The 21,969-nt window shown below is 37.1% G+C and overlaps 1 protein-coding gene and 1 non-coding gene across 2 annotated transcripts; both read right to left on the minus strand.

Annotated features, from left to right (window-relative positions):
• Positions 1-277: 277 nt before the first annotated feature.
• Positions 278-1,438, minus strand: LOC114291872 (uncharacterized). The gene has a single exon (XM_028235753.2). The coding sequence runs from the start codon at positions 1,436-1,438 to the stop codon at positions 278-280; it is 1,161 nt and encodes a 386-aa protein (XP_028091554.2).
• Positions 1,439-16,776: 15,338 nt separating this feature from the next.
• LOC114291880 (small nucleolar RNA Z247) lies at positions 16,777-16,912 on the minus strand. Its single transcript, XR_003639509.1, has one exon. It is a non-coding gene; the product is annotated as a small nucleolar RNA Z247 (small nucleolar RNA).
• Between the last annotated feature and the right edge of the window lie 5,057 nt (positions 16,913-21,969).

Here is a 21,969-nt window from a genome sequence, read left to right on the forward strand (position 1 = left end):
ATTCTTTTGTTCTTTTTATGGCCAATAATAAGTTTGACTGTATTCAAAAAATAAGTTAGGGATTTATTGACATAAAAAATTTATTCTAAGTATCACTGAAGATCATAAATTAAAAACAAATCACTAGTAATATATTATTAAAAGCACATAAAGTAGTACAAATATTTTTGAAAACACACTCACAAAAGCATATAAGCTAGTACAGAAATCAATAAGAACCAACTAGTACTTCTCACAAGGAGTCTCCATGTAGTGTCCACAAGTGTTCGACCAAGTCCTATTTAAGTTTGGAGTGAGTTCCTCTATCTCTGATGCGATGATGATTTTGAATGAATTCAAAAAGTTCTGATGTACGCTCATGAGAAACTGGTGGAAGACTTTCACTAATTGCATCATAATTAAAGTCTAATCCATTGGCATCCCTCTCATCTTTAACAATCATGTTATGCATTATTATGCATGCCATCATAATATCTTCCATTATTTCCTTTTTCCAAAAATGTGCAGGTCCTCGCACAATCGCGAAACGTGCTTGGAGCACACCAAATGCTTGCTCAACATCCTTCCTTGCCGATTCTTGAGCTTTCGCAAAATATATTTGCTTATTCCCTTGTGGAGATGAGATTTTTTTGACAAATGTTGCCCATTGCGGATATATACCATCGGCAAGATAGTATCCCATTGTATAATCATTTCCATTGATTGAGTAATTGACTGGAGGAGCACGACCTTGAGTAAGGAATGAAAATACAGAAGAACGATCTAATACATTGATGTCATTATGAGATTTGGGCATCCCAAAAAAGGCATGCCATATCCGTAAATCTTGAGAAGCCACAACCTCTAAACTAATAGTTGGTTCATGGATGTGACCAGAATACATACCTTTCCATGTAGTAGGACAATTTTTCCACTTCCAATGCATACAGTCAATGCTCCCTAACATACCAAGAAACCTACGATTGCTTCCCATCGCTAATAATCTTGAAATATCATCGTTGTTAGGGCTCCTCAAGTACCTCTCAGAAAACGTTGCAACCACCACCTTAACAAAGTGTTTTAGACTCTCTATGGCGGTGCTTTCACCAATTCTCACATAATCATCCACCAAATCTGCTACTACTCTATAAGCGAGCATCCTCATAGTAGCTGTCATTTTTTGAAGGGAAGACAAACCAATGATTCCAACAGTATTTGTTTTCTGGACCAAATATGGATCGTATGCTTCCACCGTAGATAGAATATGAAGAAAGAGAGATCGATTCATCGGAAATCTCCTCCTGAATAGATGGATAGGATATATAACTGTTTCTGAGAAGTAGTCTCGATAAAGTCTTTCATGGCCTTGAACTCGATCGCGACAAATAACTGCATGGCCTTCAATGGAACCACTACGTCTTCTCGAACATCTTTCTCTATTGAGTTGTTCTTCTTCCATCAAAGTCGTTAAGAATCATTTTCAGGGTATTGCGAGCCATAGTAATTAAAAAATGAATGAAGTTGAGAAATATAGTTCAAATTGGTAAAAATGAAAGAGCAAATTCTTTTTTATAAACAAAAATATATGACCGTTAGGAATATATCCGTTAGAGAATATAGTCTGTTAGAGAATATTGCCATTTGAAAATATGACTGTTGAGAATATTACCGTTTGAAAATATGACCGTTGAGATAATATGATTGTTTGAAATTATTTTTTTAATAAATAATTTAATTACACATTTTAAATAAATAAATATTTGAAAAAGCCACGTCAATATATGCAGCATGTCATAAAAATATTATTTATTTATTTATTAATGTTTATAAAGTTTTCTTTTAAAAATTAGTTAAGTTAGCTTGATTGGTTAGCTAAAATAAAGAGTATGGTTGGAGTGTACATTAACTAAACTAGTTAGGCAAAATAAAAAAAATAATTTTGTGTACTTTGAGGATACATTTTGGAGAGTATGGTTGAAAATACTCTTATGCTTTTTCCTTTAGTTCCCTCTCTTCCATAGTTGCTCAACAGCAAGGTATGTACTATTTTGACTACCCTTTGAGTTCTCTTTCTTTATGACTGCTTTTGTTTTCTTTTATCATCTACTTTTACTCTTGTTTTAGTCTATTTATTTTACTATTTAGATATAATTTTATTACTTGTATTTAAAAATATAAAAAATTGATTATTTAAACTTTAAGTTTCTTATTGAGGATGTTAAATATTTAATAACTTTTACTTTTACCAATCTTTAAATAAAGATTTACACTACGTTTGGATGGGAGGGACAAATAAAAAAAATATGGCATCTCATTTAGGTACAACAACAAAAACATATTATGTTTTGTAACTATCATGTTTGGATAGATGAGAAAATAAAGTATGTGAGAGGAAGATATGTGTATTTTTTTTTTTTTTTTTTTTAAAGATGCATCTTTATCACCTGCATTTAAAAAATACAAAAAACACATTACCTGCATCTTCATTATACTCTCACACTCTCTTCTATGTTATTTTTTGATTGGGTATTTTTTTTGTTTGGGTATACTGTTATAATGGTGAAAATGAAACTTAAATAATTTTTATGTATGTGTTTTTCTTCTATGTTCATAATGTTATTTTTTTACTGGGTATTTTTTTTATTGGGTATAGTTTTTTTTTCTTCTTCTGGTACATTCAATCAAGTAATCTATATATATATATATATATATATGTGTGTGTGTGTGTATTAAGAAAAATAAGTTTTGTAATGAGAAGCTCGTGGGAGCTTCAAAGCTCCATTCTAACTGATTGTGATTGTGTTTTTATAACTGATTGTATTTTTTTACACTCTGTTTTAATCAGACAATTAGAAAAAAAAAATTAGTGTGTTTGATTTGAGTTTTTTGAAAATTGAGTTTTTTAGTTTTTAGTGAATATTTTTAAAATTTTAAACATTTTTTTTTAAATTTTTTTTGATGCACCTTACTTAGATGTATCTAAAAAGTAAAAAATTTGTAAAAAAATATTTTTAAAAATTAATAAATACATAAAAATACAAAAAAATGTATTAAATTCTCAGTTTTTTTTTGGTGGTATTTAGTGAATTTTTAAAAGGTTTTTTCACAAATTTTTTACTTTTTAGGTATATTTATGTTAGATATGTCTAAAAAGTAAAAAAAAAAATGCTTAAAATATTAAAAAAATTGAATAAAAGCAAAAAAATACGAAAAATAAGAAAGTAGAATTTTCTGAAAAGGATTTTTGGAAAAATAGAACTAGAAAAACAAAATTAACTAATTGTTTTTTTTATGAGGATTTGGTTAAAGCCCCTTCATAATAAAACTTTAATGTATTAAGGACAAACACAAAAAAATTTCCATGAAAAGTCCAACACATACCATTATTATTAAAATATTAAACTTTAAAATAATATAACTTTTGATGTAGATGTCGATTTTTAATAAAATTAATATTTTTAAAATTTTCTCATCAAGATCTATCAAATAAGATCCATGTTGACTATGAAATTCATAAAAAAAAAAAAAAGTTTATTACATTCGCAATTGATGTAAACGGTAACAGTAACATATTACTCTGTTTGACAGTAACATGTTACTCTGTCTCATAATAACATGTTACTCTGATTCACAGTAACATGTTAATTACTTTGGCAATATTGTCTAAGAAAAAATAAAAAGAAGATATTTTATTTTGTTCTTACCCAATTATATGTTTTCTCCTTAGGGAGTTTATGAAGCAAAATAAATTAGACTGTCATTTTCACCAAATAAGGGTCCAATGGAAGGGTTTTGGCTGAATTTCTCTATTTTTTAACTATCATATTTAGATGGATGACAAAGTAAAGCACGTGAGAGAGGAATATGAGTGTGATTTTTTTTCCTTTTTGTATTTTAAGTGACATTCTTAATACTATAAATATTAAAATTATGATTTTATTTTTTTACATTCCATTTTGATGAGACAATGATTAAAAAAAAAAGTGATTGCATTTTTTAACTGATTGTGGTTTTTGACAAAAAGAAAATAACTGATTGTATTTTTTAACTATTATGTTTGGATGGATGACAAAGTAAAACATATGATAGACATATTTTTTTTTTTTTTTTGTATTTTCAGTGACATTTTTAATATTTTACAATATTTATTGCTTTTGTTTTCATCTATTCTCTTATTGTGGGTGTTGAAAATTTACACTTCGTTTTGATCAGACGGTAAGAAAAAATAAATTTGTGATTTCTCATTTAATTGAAAAAAGAAAATAACTGATTGTATTTTTCAAATATCATGTTTGGATGGATGACAAAGTAAAGTATGTGAGTAAATATCATGTTTTTTTCTTCTATATATATGGTATAAAACTGGTGATTTATCTAATTATTTTTTCTAATTTAAGAATTTATATATGGAAAATAACAATAATAATAAAAATTAACCATATCTAAATTGCACCTAATTTGATATTGAAAAAAAGAATCCAAATAAAATTTATTTATTTGTAATTTCAGTACAACAAAAAAGGTTTTTGGTGACAGACTGATTTTGTCTCCAAACATCAAATTTTCGTCACTAAAGTGATTTGCGACGAAAAAAATTTGTCACCACGTTCGTGGCCTATACATCGTCGCTGAAAGTACCTGGTGACGAAAAACAGTTTTGTCGCCTATTTTTGATTTTTGGCGACGAATTGTTTCGTCTCCGAATGTTGAATTTTTTGTACTCTATAACATCAATTTCGTCGCCAAAACTAAATAATATTTTATTTTAATTATTTTTTGCGACGAAATATTTCATCACCAAATAGATTTTAGTGACGAAAATTTTTCTCACTAACGATATGGATTAAGGTGACAAAAAAATTCATCACTAAAATGAGTAGAAAAAAAAATTCTTCAATGACAAAAAACATTTTGTCACCAAATATTTCAATTTGGCGACGAAATATTCAGCAAATGTGACGAAATTATTTGTTTGGTATTGGATCATTAGTGACAAAATTATTTGTCATGTTTTTTGCAAATCAATACAGAAATCGGTTCATTTTCATAAACATCACAATCGAATTTCAGCACTATCCACAAAAATACAATATGAACTGCATGGGGATTATAAACATGTCTTCTAATATCCACAAAAAACGTCTACTAGTATCCACAAAAATATAATTTCAACCGCATACGAATTACCAAACACATCTCCTAATATCCAACAAAAAACATGTCTTCTAATATCAACAAAAATAAAATATCAAGGGCGGATTACCCAATATGCCCTGTAATACCAAGAAAAATAAAAAATTTACAACCAACCAAAATACATGTAAGGTAATATGAACAAAAACACAAAATGAGCTACCATCTGCCCTCCAAATTACCAAACATGTCCATATCAAATCTCGAATCTGCAAAAAACATGAAACACACACACACAAAAAAAAAAAAATGCAAGTTAGACACTCATTATCTTATCCATAAAATATACAGTTTAACATGCGTTTTTTGAATTAGTTTTCAAATAGGGAGTCCCGTGCTAGTTCCGTAAGTTTCCATGACTCACACTGGTCCCTCCCGAGTTGTTTGAGGTGTTCCCCGGGCCATCTCGTGGCTGTTGCACGATTTTGGCCCCCGAAGGTCTATTTTCAGGCTTAAGTGTGAAAAAGTGCCTTTTTGGACTTAGTTTTTAAACCGGGAGTCCCGTACTAGTTCTGTAAGTTTTCACAATTCACATTGGTCCCTCCCAAGGTGTTTGAGGTGTTCCCCGGGCCGTCTCGTGGCTGTTGCACGATTTTGGCCCCCGAAAGTCTATTTTCAAGCTTAAGTGTGAAAAAATACATTTTTTGACTTAGTTTTCAAACCGGGAGTCCCGTGCTAGTTCCGTAAGTTTCCATAACTCACATTGGTCCCTTCCGAGGTGTTTAAGGTGTTTCTTGGGCCGTCCCGTGGCTGTTGCACGATTTTGGCCCCCGAAGGTCTATTTTCAAGCTTAAGTGTGAGAAAGTACATTTTTGGACTCAGTTTTCAAACCGGGAGTCCCGTGCTAGTTCCGTAAGTTTCCACAAGTCACATTGGTCCCACCTGACATGTTTGAGGTGTTTAACGGGCCGTCCCGTGGCTGTTGCATGATTTTGGCCCCCAGTGGCCTATTTTCAAGCTTAAGTGTGAAAAAGTGCATTTTTGGACTTAGTTTTCAAACCGGGAGTCCCGTGCTAGTTCCGTAAATTTCCACAACTCACATTGGTCCCTTCCAAGGTGTTTGAGGTGTTCCCCAGGCTGTCCCGTGGCTTTTGCACGATTTTGGCCCCCGAAGGTCTATTTTCAAGCTCAAGTGTGAAAAAGTGCATTTTTGGACTTAGTTTTCAAATCGGGAGTCCTGTGCTAGTTCTGTAAGTTTTCATAACTCACATTGGTTCCTCCCGATATGTTTGAGGTATTCCTCGAGCCGTTCTGTGACTGTTGCACGATTTTGGCTCCCAGTGGCCTATTTTCAAGCTTAACTGTGAAAAAGTACATTTTTGGACTTAGTTTTCAAACCGGGAGTCCCGTGCTAGTTCTGTAAGTTTCCACAAGTCACATTGGTCCCTCCCGAGGTGTTTGAGGTGTTCCCGGGGCCGTCCCGTGACTGTTGCACGATTTTGGCCCCCGATGGCTTATTTTCAAGCTTAAGTGTAAAAAAGTACATTTTTGGACTTAGTTTTCAAACCGGGAGTCCCGTGTTAGTTCCGTAAGTTCCCACAACTCACATTGGTCCCTCCCGAGATGTTTGAGGTGGTCCCCTGGCTGTCTCATGGCTGTTGCACGATTTTGGCCCCCCGAATGTCTATTTTCAAGCTTAAGTGTGAAAAAATGTATTTTTGGACTTAGTTTTCAAACCGGGAGTCCCGTGCTAGTTCCGTAAGTTTTCACAACTCACATTGGTCCCTCCTGAGATGTTTAAGGTGGTCCCCAGGCCAACTTATGGCTGTTGCATAATTTTGGCTCCCGGAGGCCTATTTTTAAGCTTAAGTGTGAAAAATTATATTTTTGGACTAAGTTTTCAAACCGGGAGTCTCGTGCTAGTTCCGTAAGTTTCCAGAACTCACATTGGTCCCTCCCGAGGTGTTTGAAGTGGTCCCCGGGCCATCTCGTGGCTATTGCACGATTTTAGCCTCCGAAGGTCTATTTTCAAGCTTAAATGTGAAAAAGGACATTTTTGGACTTAGTTTTCAAACCGAGAGTCCCGTGCTAGTTCCGTAAGTTTTCATAACTCACCTTGGTCCCTCCTGAGGTGTTTGAGGTGGTCCCTGGGCCGTCTCGTGGCTGTTGCACGATTTTGGCCCCCGAATGTCTATTTTCAAGCTTAAGTGTGAAAAAGTACATTTTTGGACTTAGTTTTCAAACCGGGAGTGCCGTGCTACTTCTGTAAGTTTTCACAACTCACATTGATCCCTCTCGAGGTGTTTGAGGTGTCCCCGGGCCGTCTCGTGGCTGTTGCATGATTTTGGCCCCCGGTGGCGTATTTTCAAGCTTAAGTGTGAAAAATTACATTTTTGGACTTAGTTTTCAAACCGGGACTCCCGTGCTAGTTCCATAAGTTCCCACAACTCAAATTGGTCCCTCCCGAGATATTTGAGGTGGTCCCTGGTGTAGACGTCCCCGAACGCCCCCGGGAGGAACGAGTCCCCCGTTCCGTTCGATATTGGGCTCACTACAGTTCGGACTCTCAATTTGTCACGGTTCTAAATCTGAACCAAAGAGTCCAAATCCGGCAAATCGTTTTGAGAAAATAGATTTTGAAAGAAGTGCCATACATGGACTGCTTTGCCAGATACAGAGTCGCCACCTAAATATTTTATTTTGGAGAAATTTAGGAAACCCTGACTCGTTTGCCTAAGGCCACGTGTCCGTCATCACCAAAGTTGCCTCGGTTCGGGAACTTGGGTACGATTGGAGAAGGTCACTTCATGAGCACCCCCGCTCGCCCGATCAAAGATCGGCCTCGACTAACCATGATATCTATTTTTGAAAACATTATGCGTTCTTATTCCGGTTATTAGCCTAGATTTACTATGTGATGCGCATAGCATACAAGTATAGACTGGATCGCCTGAATTGGAACAAAACATTTCATGTTTGTTTGTTTGAAAATGGTTTGATGGTGCTACTCGCAAGTAGGCTAAGATGTGGATTTGCTACGCTCAGGTGGGCTTAGAAAATATGATTTTGCCACTATCTAGTGGGCTTAAAACACACAGTGAATGAATTGTTCCAATCCAAATAACCCAACCTTCACCCACAGTCATTCAGGCAGTTATATCACATAAGCAATTAGCCTCATGGTAAGCATGCTATCATGGCAGTCACTCACACGCATGCAAGGATGCTAAAGCATAAAACTTACCGAGTACTCCAAGCCAAAACAGAAACTAATTAGAAATCCATGCATGATCCTAATTATACAGAAATGCCTAATGCAACACATGCGAAAATGCAATTATAGCAGGCTCGGCTATTCTAAACATGGCATATGAAATGCTACAGCTAACATGTATTCAATTTGGAATTGAAAATACAATGCAGTTAGTATGATGCGCCGAGCCCGGTGCATGCAAGACAGATGAAATGAATGCAAACATGCTATCATATTGTATGCTAATTGAAACATGCCCTAATCTAACCATCATAAGCGGGTAAATAAAAGGGAGAAAGATGTGGGGTTGGAAGACATACATCACACACACGCACACTTATTACAGTTGTGCCCTCGCGCAGAGGGTCCGAATAAATAATATACAGTCCCAAATAATTACAGTCCAAATATGTACAAAACCCTAATTAATTAACAAAATAAATTAGGAAAGCAATAAATTGGCATGCAAGCCAGGAACTGCCTCAAATCTGCTCCAGATGATGAATGATGCATGCTCGGGTTGCCTTTGTCGGAAAATCCCTCGCGATGCCCCGGTTTGCCTCTGTTTGCAATTATTCTTGGGATGCGTGCTAGGCTCCGGAAGGTTGTTGATTTCTGATTTGCTGCAACAGAGAGCAACAAAGGGGCATGTCAAAGTATTTTCACATATGTATGCATGACTACTCTTCGGGGAGTGTAGTCCTCGATCCTCGTGCCACCAATCACGCATATCGATGCATGATGGCCGAGGAGTCGAGTTGCATGACTCAATATGAAATGAATGCACATATAAACACAACAAGACCTAAACTCCATCATGGATAATCCGGAGTGTCGGTGACTGGGAATTGAGACACGTTCCGTCACTCGAAGTACGAAACGTCCCTCGTTTCCCATGCTCGGGCTAACTCCTATCCCAAACATAATGCAATATGCATGACATGCATGAAATGCAACTAAGATACAACCTATCATGCACAATGCTAGGAAATGGTATACACAATGCACGAGATAACATGGCATACACAATGCGCTAACATACGGCCTAGCATACACAATGCTATGAAATGAAATGACATACACAATGCAATATGGGCTTACAACAACGTGAGTGGACCTCAGCCGCACTCACATAGGAGGCCATACGATGAAAATGAGACACTCGAGATGCGTGCACACGTGCACACAAACTGAGGACCGAACCTAAGGCACAAATGCCACTCTAACAAAGCATGGCAAGGTATGAAACATGATATGCAAACATGCAAATTTCAGTACCAAAATATGATGCAAAACAGCCCCGAAACATGGAAACATGGCACCCGATGCATGAAATGAGACCCGAAACTCGAAACTAGGCGCATGAAATGACTTATAGCTATACAAAGCATGCATTATTTGAATATGAAGCATAAATACAGAATCAAGGCAGTTCCAAAACATGCATATTTTCAGTTTTAAGCAAGGCCAAAAAGTGAACACAAATAGGGCTAAGTTAACATGCAAAAATGGCCCCAAAAGAGAGATAAAGAAGCAAGTAGCAGCTTTTGGCCCCAAAAAATGAAGAGCCCTTCAAAAAAGTTTAAGAGGGGCTCAAAACAAGGTATTTTAAAGTTTATGTCCGAGCCCAAAATAGTGCACAAGTAAGCTTAAAATACTATGCAAGAAATAGGCCTAAAAGAAGGTTTAAACACAAAGTGTAAAAAGGGAGCCTCAAACAGAAAAAGACCCTTGATCAAACATGAAGAGGGGGTCAAAATATGACTATTTTCAGTTCTGGTTGGAGCCCAAAAATACAAGCACAAGGGGATAACAAAACTTGCAAGAATAAGGCCAAAAGAGGGATAAAGAGGCAAGTGACAAAAGGAAGTCTCAAACAGTAAAGATCCCTTCAACAATGTTGAAGAAGGGCTCAAAATAAGCCACTTTTAAGTTTATAACCAAACTCGAAAAAATTTACAAATGAGCCTAAAATACTATGCAAGAAAGAGGCATACAAGAGAGGTAAAGAAGCAAGTGTAAAAAGGAAGTCTCAAACAGGGAGAGGCCCTTAAACAAACATGAAAAAGAGCTCAAAATAATGCTATTTTCAGTTAGGGTCGGAACCCAAATATGCAAGCAAGAGGAGCTAATATATTGAGCAAAAATAGGGCCAAAGAGAGGGATAGAAGACTTACCCTTGAAGACCAACGCTTCAACAACTCTTAGCTTGAGAAAAGGTGCTCCTTGCCTCTGGAAAACCAGATCCAAGTGTTGGAAAGGATGGTGGGGAGGTGGTGCTATGTGGTGGTGTAGAAAGGGGCCCAAAAAAATAAAAGGGTTTTGATGCTTGGAATATAGAGAGAGAGAAATTAAATGTAGGAGGCTTAAACAAAATTTTTTTCTAACCCAAAATGCAGCTGGAGCTGCTGGTTTTATAGAGGGAGGAATGGAGGAAAAGGGGGGAAAAATGAGGGGGAAAATCAATTCAAATTTCCCTCCAAAAATAGGCCTAAAAGAGAGATAAAGAGGCAAGTGGTAGCTTCTGGCCTCAAACCAAAGAGAGCCCTTCAACAAAGTTGAAGAGGGCCTCAAGAAAAGACACTTTACAGTTTACATCAAGCCACGAAACAACTCACAAATAAGCCTAAAATACCATGCAAAAATAGGCCTAAAAGAGAGTTAAAGAGGCAAGTGATAGTAGGAGACCTCAAACAGCAAAAGATCCTTAATCAAACATGAAAAGGAGCTCAAAATATGACTATTTACAGTTTGGGTCGGAGCCCAAAAATGCTTTCAAGCAAGGCTTAGATATAGAGCAAGATAGGAACAAAAAAGAGGGAAAAGAAGCTTACCCTTGAAAACCAATGGACCAGCAGCTCTTGGTCTGAGAAATGGTACTCCTAAGCTCTGAAAAACAGCTCCAAGTTGTTAGAATGGATGGTGGTGGGGTGTATACCAAAAATCGGAGCAAACGGAGGTGGTTAAGCGGTCCCGAACCGAGGCACACGGCCGACGGTTCTGAAAACTGGGAACCGGGCTCCGAAACGGGAAAAACGGCCTACGACCACGAAATGTAGCCTACGGTCACTGAGAGATGATCTACGAGACCTCTCCCTCCCTTCGGGAAGAGAAAACAGAGAAAAGGGAGCTTGGTTCGCAAACCGAGGCAAGACACGAAAGAGCCCGAAAGTTCGGAGGCAAGGTTCGCAGCCGAGACTCTGAAACTTCTGAACGAGCACAATATGCAACATCACCGAGCGCTCAATCGGTGACGTCTGAGTCTTAAGGTCGGTCAAAAATGGGATGTCTACACTCGTGCCGTCTCGTGGCTGTTGCACGATTTTGGCCCTCGAAAGTCTATTTTCAAGCTTAAGTGTGAGAAAACACATTTTTGGATTTAGTTTTCAAACCGGGAGTCCTGTGCTAGTTCTGCAAGTTTTCACAACTAAAATTGGTCCCTCCCGACATATTTGAAGTGTTCCCCGGGCCGTCTCATGGCTGTTGCACGATTTTGGCCCTGATGGCCTATTTTCAAGTTTAAGTGTGAAAAAGTGCAGTTTTGGGCTTAGTTTTCAAACCGGGAGTCCCGTGCTAGTTCCGTAAGTTTCCACCACTCACATTGGTCCCTCCTGATGTGTTTGAGGTATTCCTCGGGCCGTCCGTTGTCTGTTGCATGATTTTGGCCCCCGGTGGCCTAATTTCAAGCTTAAGTGTGAAAAAGTGCATTTTTGGACCTAGTTTTCAAACCGGGAGTTCCGTGCTAATTCCGTAAGTTTCCACAACTCACATTGGACCCTCCCGAGGTGTTTGAGGTGGTACCCATGCCATCTCGTGGCTGTTGCACGATTTTGGCCCCCGGTGACCTATTTTCAAGCTTAAGTGTAAAAAATTACATTTTTAGACTTAATTTTCAAACCGGGAGTCCCGTGCTAGTTCCGTAAGTTCCCATAACTCACATTGGTCCCTCCCGAGGTGTTTGAAGTGGTCCCTGGGCTGTCTCGTGGCTGTTGTACGATTTTGGCCACTGGTAGTCTATTTTCAAGCTTAAGTGTGAAAAAGTACATTTTTGGACTTAGTTTTCAAACCGGGAGTCCCATGCTAGTTCCGTAAGTTCCCACAACTCACATTGGTCCCTCCCGAGGTTTTTGAGGTGGTCCTCGAGCCCTCTCATGGCTGTTGCACGATTTTGGCCTCTATTGACTTATTTTTAAGCTTAAATGTGAAAAATTACATTTTTGGACGTAGTTTTCAAACTGGGAGTCCCGTGCTAGTTCCGTAAGTTCCCACAACTCACATTGGTCCCTCTCGAGGTTTTTGAGGTGGTCCCCGAGCCCTCTCGTGGCTGTTGCACGATTTTGGCCTCTATTGACTTATTTTCAAGCTTAAATGTGAAAAATTACATTTTTGGACTTAGTTTTCAAACTGGGAGTCCTGTGCTAGTTCTGTAAGTTCCCACAACTCACGTTGGTCCCTCCCGAGGTGTTTGAGGTGGTCCCTGGGCCGTCTCGTGGCTGTTGCACGATTTTGGCCCCTGAAGGTCTATTTTCAAGCTTAAGTGTGAGAAAGTGCATTTTTGGACTTAGTTTTCAAACCGGGAGTCCCGTGCTAGTTCCGTAAGTTTCCACAGCTCATATTGGTCCCTTCCGAGGTGTTTGAGGTGATCCCCAGGTCGTCTCGTGGCTGTTGCACGATTTTGGCCCCCGAAGGTCTATTTTCAAGCTTAAGTGTGAAAAAGTGTATTTTTGGACTTAGTTTTTAAACCGGGAGTCCCGTGCTAGTTCCGTAAGTTTCCACAACTCACATTGGTCCATCTCATGCCCTCAGCCCTTTTCCTTGACATATACAATCTTTTTAAACTTGGTGTCAAAGGAAAGTACCGCAATACTTTATGAGGGATTTTCTTACTCATTCCACGATTGATCTTGTATCTAGATGTCTTACAAGTCGGACATTTATCTAGTGTTGCATTCTCCTTCCAAAATAATACACAATCATTTATGCAAGCATGAATGAGCTCATATGACAAGCCCAAGTCACGTAGTATTTTCTTAGCTTCATAAGTTGACTTTGGAACCAAATTTTCTTTCGGTAAAAGTCTACTCAAAAACTCTAGCATCATATAAACTGACTTATTGCTCCAATGATTTGTTACCTTCATATTAAGCACCTCAATCACAAACTTCAACAAAGTATAATTTGTACAATTCGGGAATAACTCACGCTTGGCATCAGTCAACAATTGATCAAAAGTTCTCACTTCCTCCCCTTGGGTTGTATCAGTCGATTCCCCTCTTATTTGATCTTCCACTAAGGCTTCAATACCACCTACAATTTCATCACCATCAAGTCGCATCTCATCATCATGGTAAGCCTCGTTTGAAACACGAGGTTCCCCGTGCTGGTGCCATACAGTGTAAGTTTGCATAATCCCATATTGGAGCAAATGAATTTCCACATTTTGAAGATTTTGTCTACAAACATTCACACACTTTATACATGGGCACAACAGATTACCATTTTGGTCTATAACTGTAAGGCCCCAGTGTCCCACATCGGGAATGAAGAGGGAGTTCCTGGGCTATAAAAGTAAAAACCTGGACCCTTATATAGCATCGAGGCCTTTTCCCAAGTGGTGAAATCCTTATTAGAACTCCCCAGTTAAGCGTGCTTAGGCTGGAGTAGTTCTAGGATGGGTGACCCACTGGGAAGAACATATCCGTGCGAACGTGACCCAAAGCGGACAATATCGATGACGTGTAAAGGGTCGGGCCGTTACAAATGGTATCAGAGCCGACTCTCCGGAGTACCGAGTGTGGGCCCCTGGCGTCTCTCGGTGCATGTGGGCAGGCTTGCGAGCTGGCAGGCTACTGCACGGGAACGTGCAGCCTTATGGGGGGTGGATTGTAAGGCCCCGGTGTCCCACATCGGGAATGGAGAGGGAGTTCCTGGGCTATAAAAGTAAAAATCTGGACCCTTATATAGCATCGAGGCCTTTTCCCAAGTGGTGAAATCCCTATTAGGACTCCCCAGTTAAGCGTGCTTAGGCTGGAGTAGTTATAAGATGGGTGACCCACTGGGAAGAACAAATCCGTGCGAGCGTGACCCAAAGCGGACAATATCGATGACGTGTAAAGGGTCGGGGCGTTACAATAACCCCCATTGCAAATTGAAGAAATAACTTCACCCCATCATTATATGGTTTACTCATTCTTCCATCAGCCGTCCTATCTAGGGCAATTCAACTTTTATCCATGTCTGATCACAAATGAAAGATTAGGAACAATATAGTATAATGTAGACTTGTGTATTTATGAACTAATTAAATTGAAAAATTCAATAACAACTTCACCAAATATATGTCCAGATCTTTAATGAAGATTCTTATACAAGTTCTAATGTTATATGCAAGTAAGGAATAAAAACTAACAAAAATGGTCATTATTGATTTTAACATTCTAACACCATTCCTACTGCAATACAAAAGCAAAATACTCCACCATTATAACACCAACATACTCCACTAGCAGAACTCCTACACTAAAGGCTACTGATGTTGCACCTACTAACCTAGGCCCCTTCTCAAAACATACTAGCTAGTGCAAGAGCATAGTTGATACTACCTAAACATTACTACTATTACTACTACTACTACAGAGACCAAAGAGGCATGGCTTCTAATACATGTAATGCACTGCCACTGTCAAAAGGCCTAAAATATGCAGCCTATATATATGCAGCAGATGGAATTGAAATTGAAGTATCAACAGGTTGTATATATATAACAGCTAGATGAGATTGAAACATAACAACCTATATGTATATAACAGGTTGTATATATATATATATTTTATATGTAAAAAAATCTGTAACCAGTGAGAGGGAAACTGAGGAATGAAAGGTGGGGATCAACCGAAAAAGAAAAAATTGCGAAGTGGTGTAATCGGCTGCTGAAGTTATATATATATACATATATATATTTTATATGTATATAGAGCATTATATAGAGCATTATACAGAGCATATACAGAGCATATTTTATATGTATACAGAGCATATTTCATATGAATACAGAGCATATACATCAGACAAATACATCAGAGGGAGCATTGAGAGAGAGAGACTAACAGCGGTGGTGTTCTCCGATCGGCACAGCAGCGGCGGTGAGGAAAGGAGGGGCTAACGGCAGCGGTGGTAAGGGCTGTCGGTGGTGAGAGCTGTCGAAAATGGTAGCAGCGACGGTGAGGGCCTTGTGTGTGAATGAGTATAACGTGTGTGTGTGTGCGCGTGTGTGTGAAATAGGTTTGAACCAAGAAATTATTGTGTATGTTTGAGAAGAAGAACCGATTGTGCCAAAACATTTTTATTTCCCCCCTAAAATATTTAGTGACTAAATTATATTTTGGTGACAAAATTATTTCTTCACAAAAGATAAAAATATTGGCCACAAAAATAGTTTTGTCATTAAATGATATTAAAATATTAAAAATTATTGGTGAAAAAAATATATTCGTCATTAATAATTTTATAATTGGTGACCAATTTTTTCGTCACCAAAAGTCTATTAATTTTGGCGCCCTTCGAAAATATTAGCGGGAAAATATATGATGACAAAAAAAATATAAATAATGACGAAATATAATTTCGTCATCTATTTCTTTTATTATGATTTAGATTGGTGACGAAATTTTATTTTTGTCTTCAAAAATGGTACATTTGGAGACGAAATATGATTTTCGTCATTAAAAGATACATATTTCGTGACAAAAAATTTTTTCGTCATTAGTTTTCGTCTCTAAAGACTATTTTTGTTGTAGTGTTTAAAAGTATTAAAATAGAAAATATGAATGAAATTTTTTGCTATATATAATTGGACAAATTTTAACATAGACTACAATAAAATTGAAAAACTTATAGGACAATTTGTATTTTTATTTTATCATAAACTAGCATATCACCCGTGCTATGCACGGATTAATTTTTTTTAATTAAATAATAATATAAAATTTATTTAAAATGTATAGAAAAATAATTTAGATTGATTTAAATTTTAACCATTTCATTAGAATTGATAAAGAGGTCAGCCAAATCAACCAAAGCAGAGGAAAACTGAGCCACAGTCACAGAGCTGAGTCACAACAGCAACACGTATTCTGCTCAGCTCAGCTAAAAAATTATGCACAAGCTCCAGCTCAACTGAACTGAATTAGTTAGGCAGTTATGGATTAAATAGAGTTAGATGGGTTGGTTGTGTTTCAATTAAATATAACTATAGTTAAATAGCAGTTACATTCATCTTGTATAAATATGCATATACACTGTAATAAATCAATTCAGTTTTTTATTTTTTTATTTTTTATTTTTTTATGGTATTAGAGCAAATGGAATCTTTGTAGTATGGACTTGTTTGAAGGAGGATTCAACATGAATAGAGTCGAAGTTTAATAAAGAACATAACTCTCCAACAGAAATGAATTTAGATTGAGTTTTGATGGAAGTTTTAAATGCATTGTACTCATCAGGCAATCCATTAAGAATCAGTAAAACCAGATCCTCATCATCTACAGGTGAGGCAGCTAAAGTTAACTGATCAACAATTGATTCGATCTAAGTCAGGTACTTCCATTGTATTTCCTTTCTTAACAATGTGATTAAGCTTGTTCTTTAACTGGTGAATATGTGATCTTGACAATGATATAAAACGTTTGATGAGAGCATTCCACACCTCATGACTTGTAGAACAATGAAGCACAGAAGTGAATATAGATGGAGAGAGAGTTGCAGTCAAGCAAGTGAGAAGATGAGAGTCGATAATCATCCATTGTGTACACTCTGGATTTAGAATCACATTGTTGTGTTCATTAGTGATAGTAGATGATGGACATACTTTTGTACCATCAATAAACCAGAAAAGTTGTGTAGCTTTCAGTATATTCTGAACTTGATTTTTCTAGATAATGAAATTGATGGAGTCAAGTTTGACAGTTATGAATGAATTCAACTTCTTCTCGAGGTAGCTATAAAGAAGGTTCTTAAGATCGATGAAGAGATGGTAGCAGATTTTTTAAAAGCAATTCTTCTGGTCCTTGAGGCAGAGGAGGTAGATCTCACGGACAAGGTCCTCTTCAAGGCTCTCATTAAGGATATCAAGGATATCCATCCACTCATTCTTCTGCTGTTATTACTTCCTTAAATTCGAATTTTTCTTCTCTAGTAATTTGTCAGATTTGTGGAAAAACATATCACTCAGCATTAGGCTGTTGGTACAGATTGGATACTTCTTTCCAACCTGTCAGATCTTCCACTTCTTAAGCCTATGTTGCCTCCATATCATCTCAGCCTAGTACTGTGTCCACTGGTGACAGTTCTCATCACAACACCAACACTAACTAGTTTCTGGATTCTGCTGCTACCCACCATATTACCAATGATTTGAACAATCTGGCTTCATATCAACCATATCATGGTTCTGATCAGGTCACTGTTGGTAATGGTACTACTTTGCCTATTCATCACACTAGTCAAGGTCTCCTCCCTACACCTTCATTTCATTTTCATCTATCCAACATGCTTCATGTACCTTCCATATCTTCCAATTTACTTTCAGTTCATCAGCTTATCTCTGATAATCATTGCATTATTACTTTTGATAAAGATGTGTTTCTCATACAGGACAAGAGCACCAAGAAGGTGCTCTATAAAGGTTTCCATTCCTATGGTCTCTATCATCTTCCTAGTTGTACTACATCTACTGTTGCATCTACTGCCTCTTATTCACCAAAAACTTGTTTTCATTGTGTTGTTAATAGCTCCACTACTCCTAATTGGCATTTTAGATTAGGCCATCATTCTTCCAGAAAATTTCAGTATCTTGTTAAACATCACTTGTTATCTTCTTCATTTGTTGATGTTAATAAATTGTGTTCACATTGTTGTGTTTTCAAAAGTTATAGATTACCATTTAGTTTGTCAAATTCTACTGTCAATAAAATTTTAGCTCTTATTCACACTGATGTATGGGGCCCATTCACTTCCTCTGTTGCTTCTTACAAATATTATGTGTTTTTCATTGATGATTACAGCAAATTTACATGGTTATTTCCTCATCATTACAAAAGTGAGGTTTTCACTAAGTTCTTGGAGTTCAAGGCTTTTGTTGAAAATCAATTTTCCACTCACTTGCAAGTTTTAAGAAGTGATAATGGGGGTGAATATCTTAGCAATAAATTTCTTGATTTTCTAAAGAGTAAGGGTATTCAGCACTTATACTCTTGCTCAAAATGGTGTCACCGAAAGGAAGCATAGACATATCATAGAAACTACCATTCCTCTTATGCACCACTCTTCTTTGCTTCTTGATTATTGGTTTGATGCCTTAGCCACATTTCTTTTTCTTATTAATAGACTTCCTACTGCTAAAATTGATTTTCTTACTCCTTTTGAAGTTTTCTTCCAGCAGCCTCCTGATTATACATTTCTTAAGACCTTTGGTTGCAGATGTTATCCCCGGCTTAAGCCTTATGCGACTCATAAGCTTCAACATAGATCTGTACCTTGTGTGTTTCTTGGATATGTTCCTTCTACTAAGGGCTATAGGTATCTTGATCCTTCCACTGGCAAAATTTATGTCTCCAGACATGTTGTGTTTGATGAACATATTTTTCCTTTTGCTTCTTCAACTGTAGTCCCAGCTGTTTCCTCTTCTTTGTCCCAGCTCAACTCATTTTTCTGGTCTTTACAGTCTCTTTCTCCTATCACTCATTCCACTTCTGCTATCACTTTTTCAATAGTTGTGCCTACCCCTGCAACTATACCTTCTAAAGGTCTTACACCTGCAGCCTCTGCAGCTCTACTTTTTAAAGGTCTTACACCTGCAGCTATATCTTCTACAAGTCTTACACATGCAACTATGCCTTCTACAGGTTCTTTTCCATCTGTTCCTATTGTGTTTGGTCAATTTGATCCAGTTCAGTCTCAGTCTGTTCAACAACCTACATTATAGTCTGTCCAGCAATCTGCCTCCCAGTCTGTTTCTCCACCTGTTTCTCTTCTTGGCAGTCTGTCTTTTGTACCAATTCAGCCTCCTAATCTACCTTATCTCTCTTAGGCTCCTTCTCATTCTATTCCCATTTCTTCTTTATCTGTTCTCCTTCATTTTCTTTCTTCCATTAATACTCACTCTATGATCACTCGATCCAAATCTCAGCCACATTATTTACTTACTACTACTGATCTTACTGAACCACAGTCCTATCAAGAGGCTTCTCAATCAAGTGTCTGGATTTCTACTATGAATGATGAATATGATGCTTTAATCCAGCAAGGCACTTGGATTTTAGTCTCTCTTCCACCCACTAAAAAGGCTATTGGTTGCAAATGGGCATTTCTTCTCAAGAAAAATTTTGATGGCACCATTGCTAGGCAAAAAGCCAGGTTGGTTGCCAAAGGCTTTCTCCAAACTGAAGGCATTGATTATTTTGAGACCTTCAGTCTAGTAGCAAAGCAGCCCACTATCCGCATTCTTCTTTGTTTGGCTCTCCACTTTCAATGGTCTATCAAACAACTTGACATTCCCAATGCCTTCCTTCATGGTGTCTTGGAGGAGGAGGTCTACATGTATCAGCCTATTGGTTTTGTTGATACCACACATCCTTTCATGGTTTCTAAGCTTAATAAAGCTTTATATGGACTCAAACAAGCTCCTCGAGCTTGGTTTTCCACCTTTTCTTCCTTTCTTCTTACTCAAGGTTTTAAAGCCAGTCATTGTGATTCTTTTTTATTTGTTAGGAAGACTTCTCACTCCATCACCATTCTTTTGATCTATGTTGATGATATTCTCCTTACAGGGAGTAACTCTTCTTATATTTCTTCTCTCATTACCCACAGGCACTCTACTTTTTCAATGAAGGAATTGGGGCTTCTTAACTGTTTTTTGGGCATTTCTGTTACCTCTTCCTCCTTAGGTTACTTCTTATCTCAAAAGAAATATGCTACTGAAATTTTAGTAAAGGCTGGTATGACAAACCACAAGTCTTCTCCTTCACCTATAGCCCTTAAATCTTCTACTAATCATGAAGATTTTCCTTTCTCTCAGCCTTCTCTCTATTGAAGTCTTGTTGTTGCCTTGCAATATCTGACTATCACCCGTCCTGACTTAGCTTTTGTTGTTAACCATGCTTGTTAGTTTCTTCAAACATATCTCACCAGTCATTTTGCCTTGGTTACTAAGGTACCTTAAGGGCACTCTTCATCTTGGTCTTCAGTTTAGTCTTGGCCCTGTCACTTTACATGCCTTCTTTGACTCAGATTGGGTTGGTTGTTCTCTTGATTGAAGATCCACCACTGGTTATTGTGTCTTTTTAGGTCCAAACCTAGTTTCTTGGTCATCAAAAAACAACCCACTGTCTCTAAGTCCTCTAGTGAAGCTGAATACAGAGCACTTGCTCAAACTCCTGCTGAACTTAGTTGGGTTAGTATGCTGCTCTCTGATCTGTCCATCTCTGTGTCAACTCCCACACTTTGGTGTGACAACATGTCAGCCATCTCCTTGTCTAACAATCATGTCTTTCATGCAAGATCCAAGCACATTGAAGTGGATTATCACTATGTTCGTGAAAGGGTTGCAGCCAAGAAGTTGCATATTAATCACATCTCGTCAATGGATCAACTTGCTGATTTATTCACTAAACCTCATTCCTCTCCTCGCTTTCTTTGTCTTCAAACCAAGCTTCTGGGCCATTACTCTCCCATCAGCTTGAGGGGGCATGATAAGGAGCTCAGCCAAATCAGCCAAAGCAACCAAAGCAGAGGAAAGCTGAGCAACAGTCACAGAGCTGAGTCACAACAGCCACATGTATTCAGCTCAGCTCAGCTCCAGAATTCAGCACAAGCTCCAGTTCAACTGAATTGAATTAGTTAGGTAGTTATGCATTAATTAGAGTTAGATAGATTGGTTGTGTTTCAGTTAAATAGTACTATAGTTAACTAACAGTTACATTCATCTTGTATAAATATGCATATACACTGTAATCAATCAATTCAAGAAATAAGATATTCAGTTTTTTCTTTTAAGAATATATATATGTATATATATATTGTACTTGTTATGTCATTAATTGCATATTTTAAATTCTCAATAAGAAATAGATGTCATAGCCTTCGTTTGTGATGTGGGTTGATTTTTGGGCTTTTTGACTTTTTGGCTATTTTAACCTGGGGTTAAAAAGCTTAGTTTGGGATGGACTTTTTAGCTTTTTTAACTTTTGTGAAAGAAAAATGAAATGATTATGATTTGGATGTGATGTTTTGTCTTATTGACTTTTTAGCCTATTTTATCCTTTTGTGGCTATTTTAGCCCAAACATGGCATGCCAGATAGAAAAAATAGAAAAAAATTACAAAAATTAAGTTTTGCAGTTTTTTTCTATTTTTTCTCTCTTTACCAATTAAATTATGGCATTTATTTCTTATTGAGAATTTAAAATATACCATTAATGACATAATAACTGCAACATATATAAAGAAATGGTTAAAATTTAAATCATTCTAAATTATTTTTCTATACATTTTAAATAAATTTTACATTATTATTTAATTTAAAAAAAATTTAACCCTTGCATAGCACGG

The sequence above is a fragment of the Camellia sinensis genome, chromosome 3 (assembly GCF_055761805.1).
Source record: "Camellia sinensis isolate YWXY chromosome 3, ASM5576180v1, whole genome shotgun sequence".
NCBI lineage: Eukaryota > Viridiplantae > Streptophyta > Magnoliopsida > Ericales > Theaceae > Camellia > Camellia sinensis.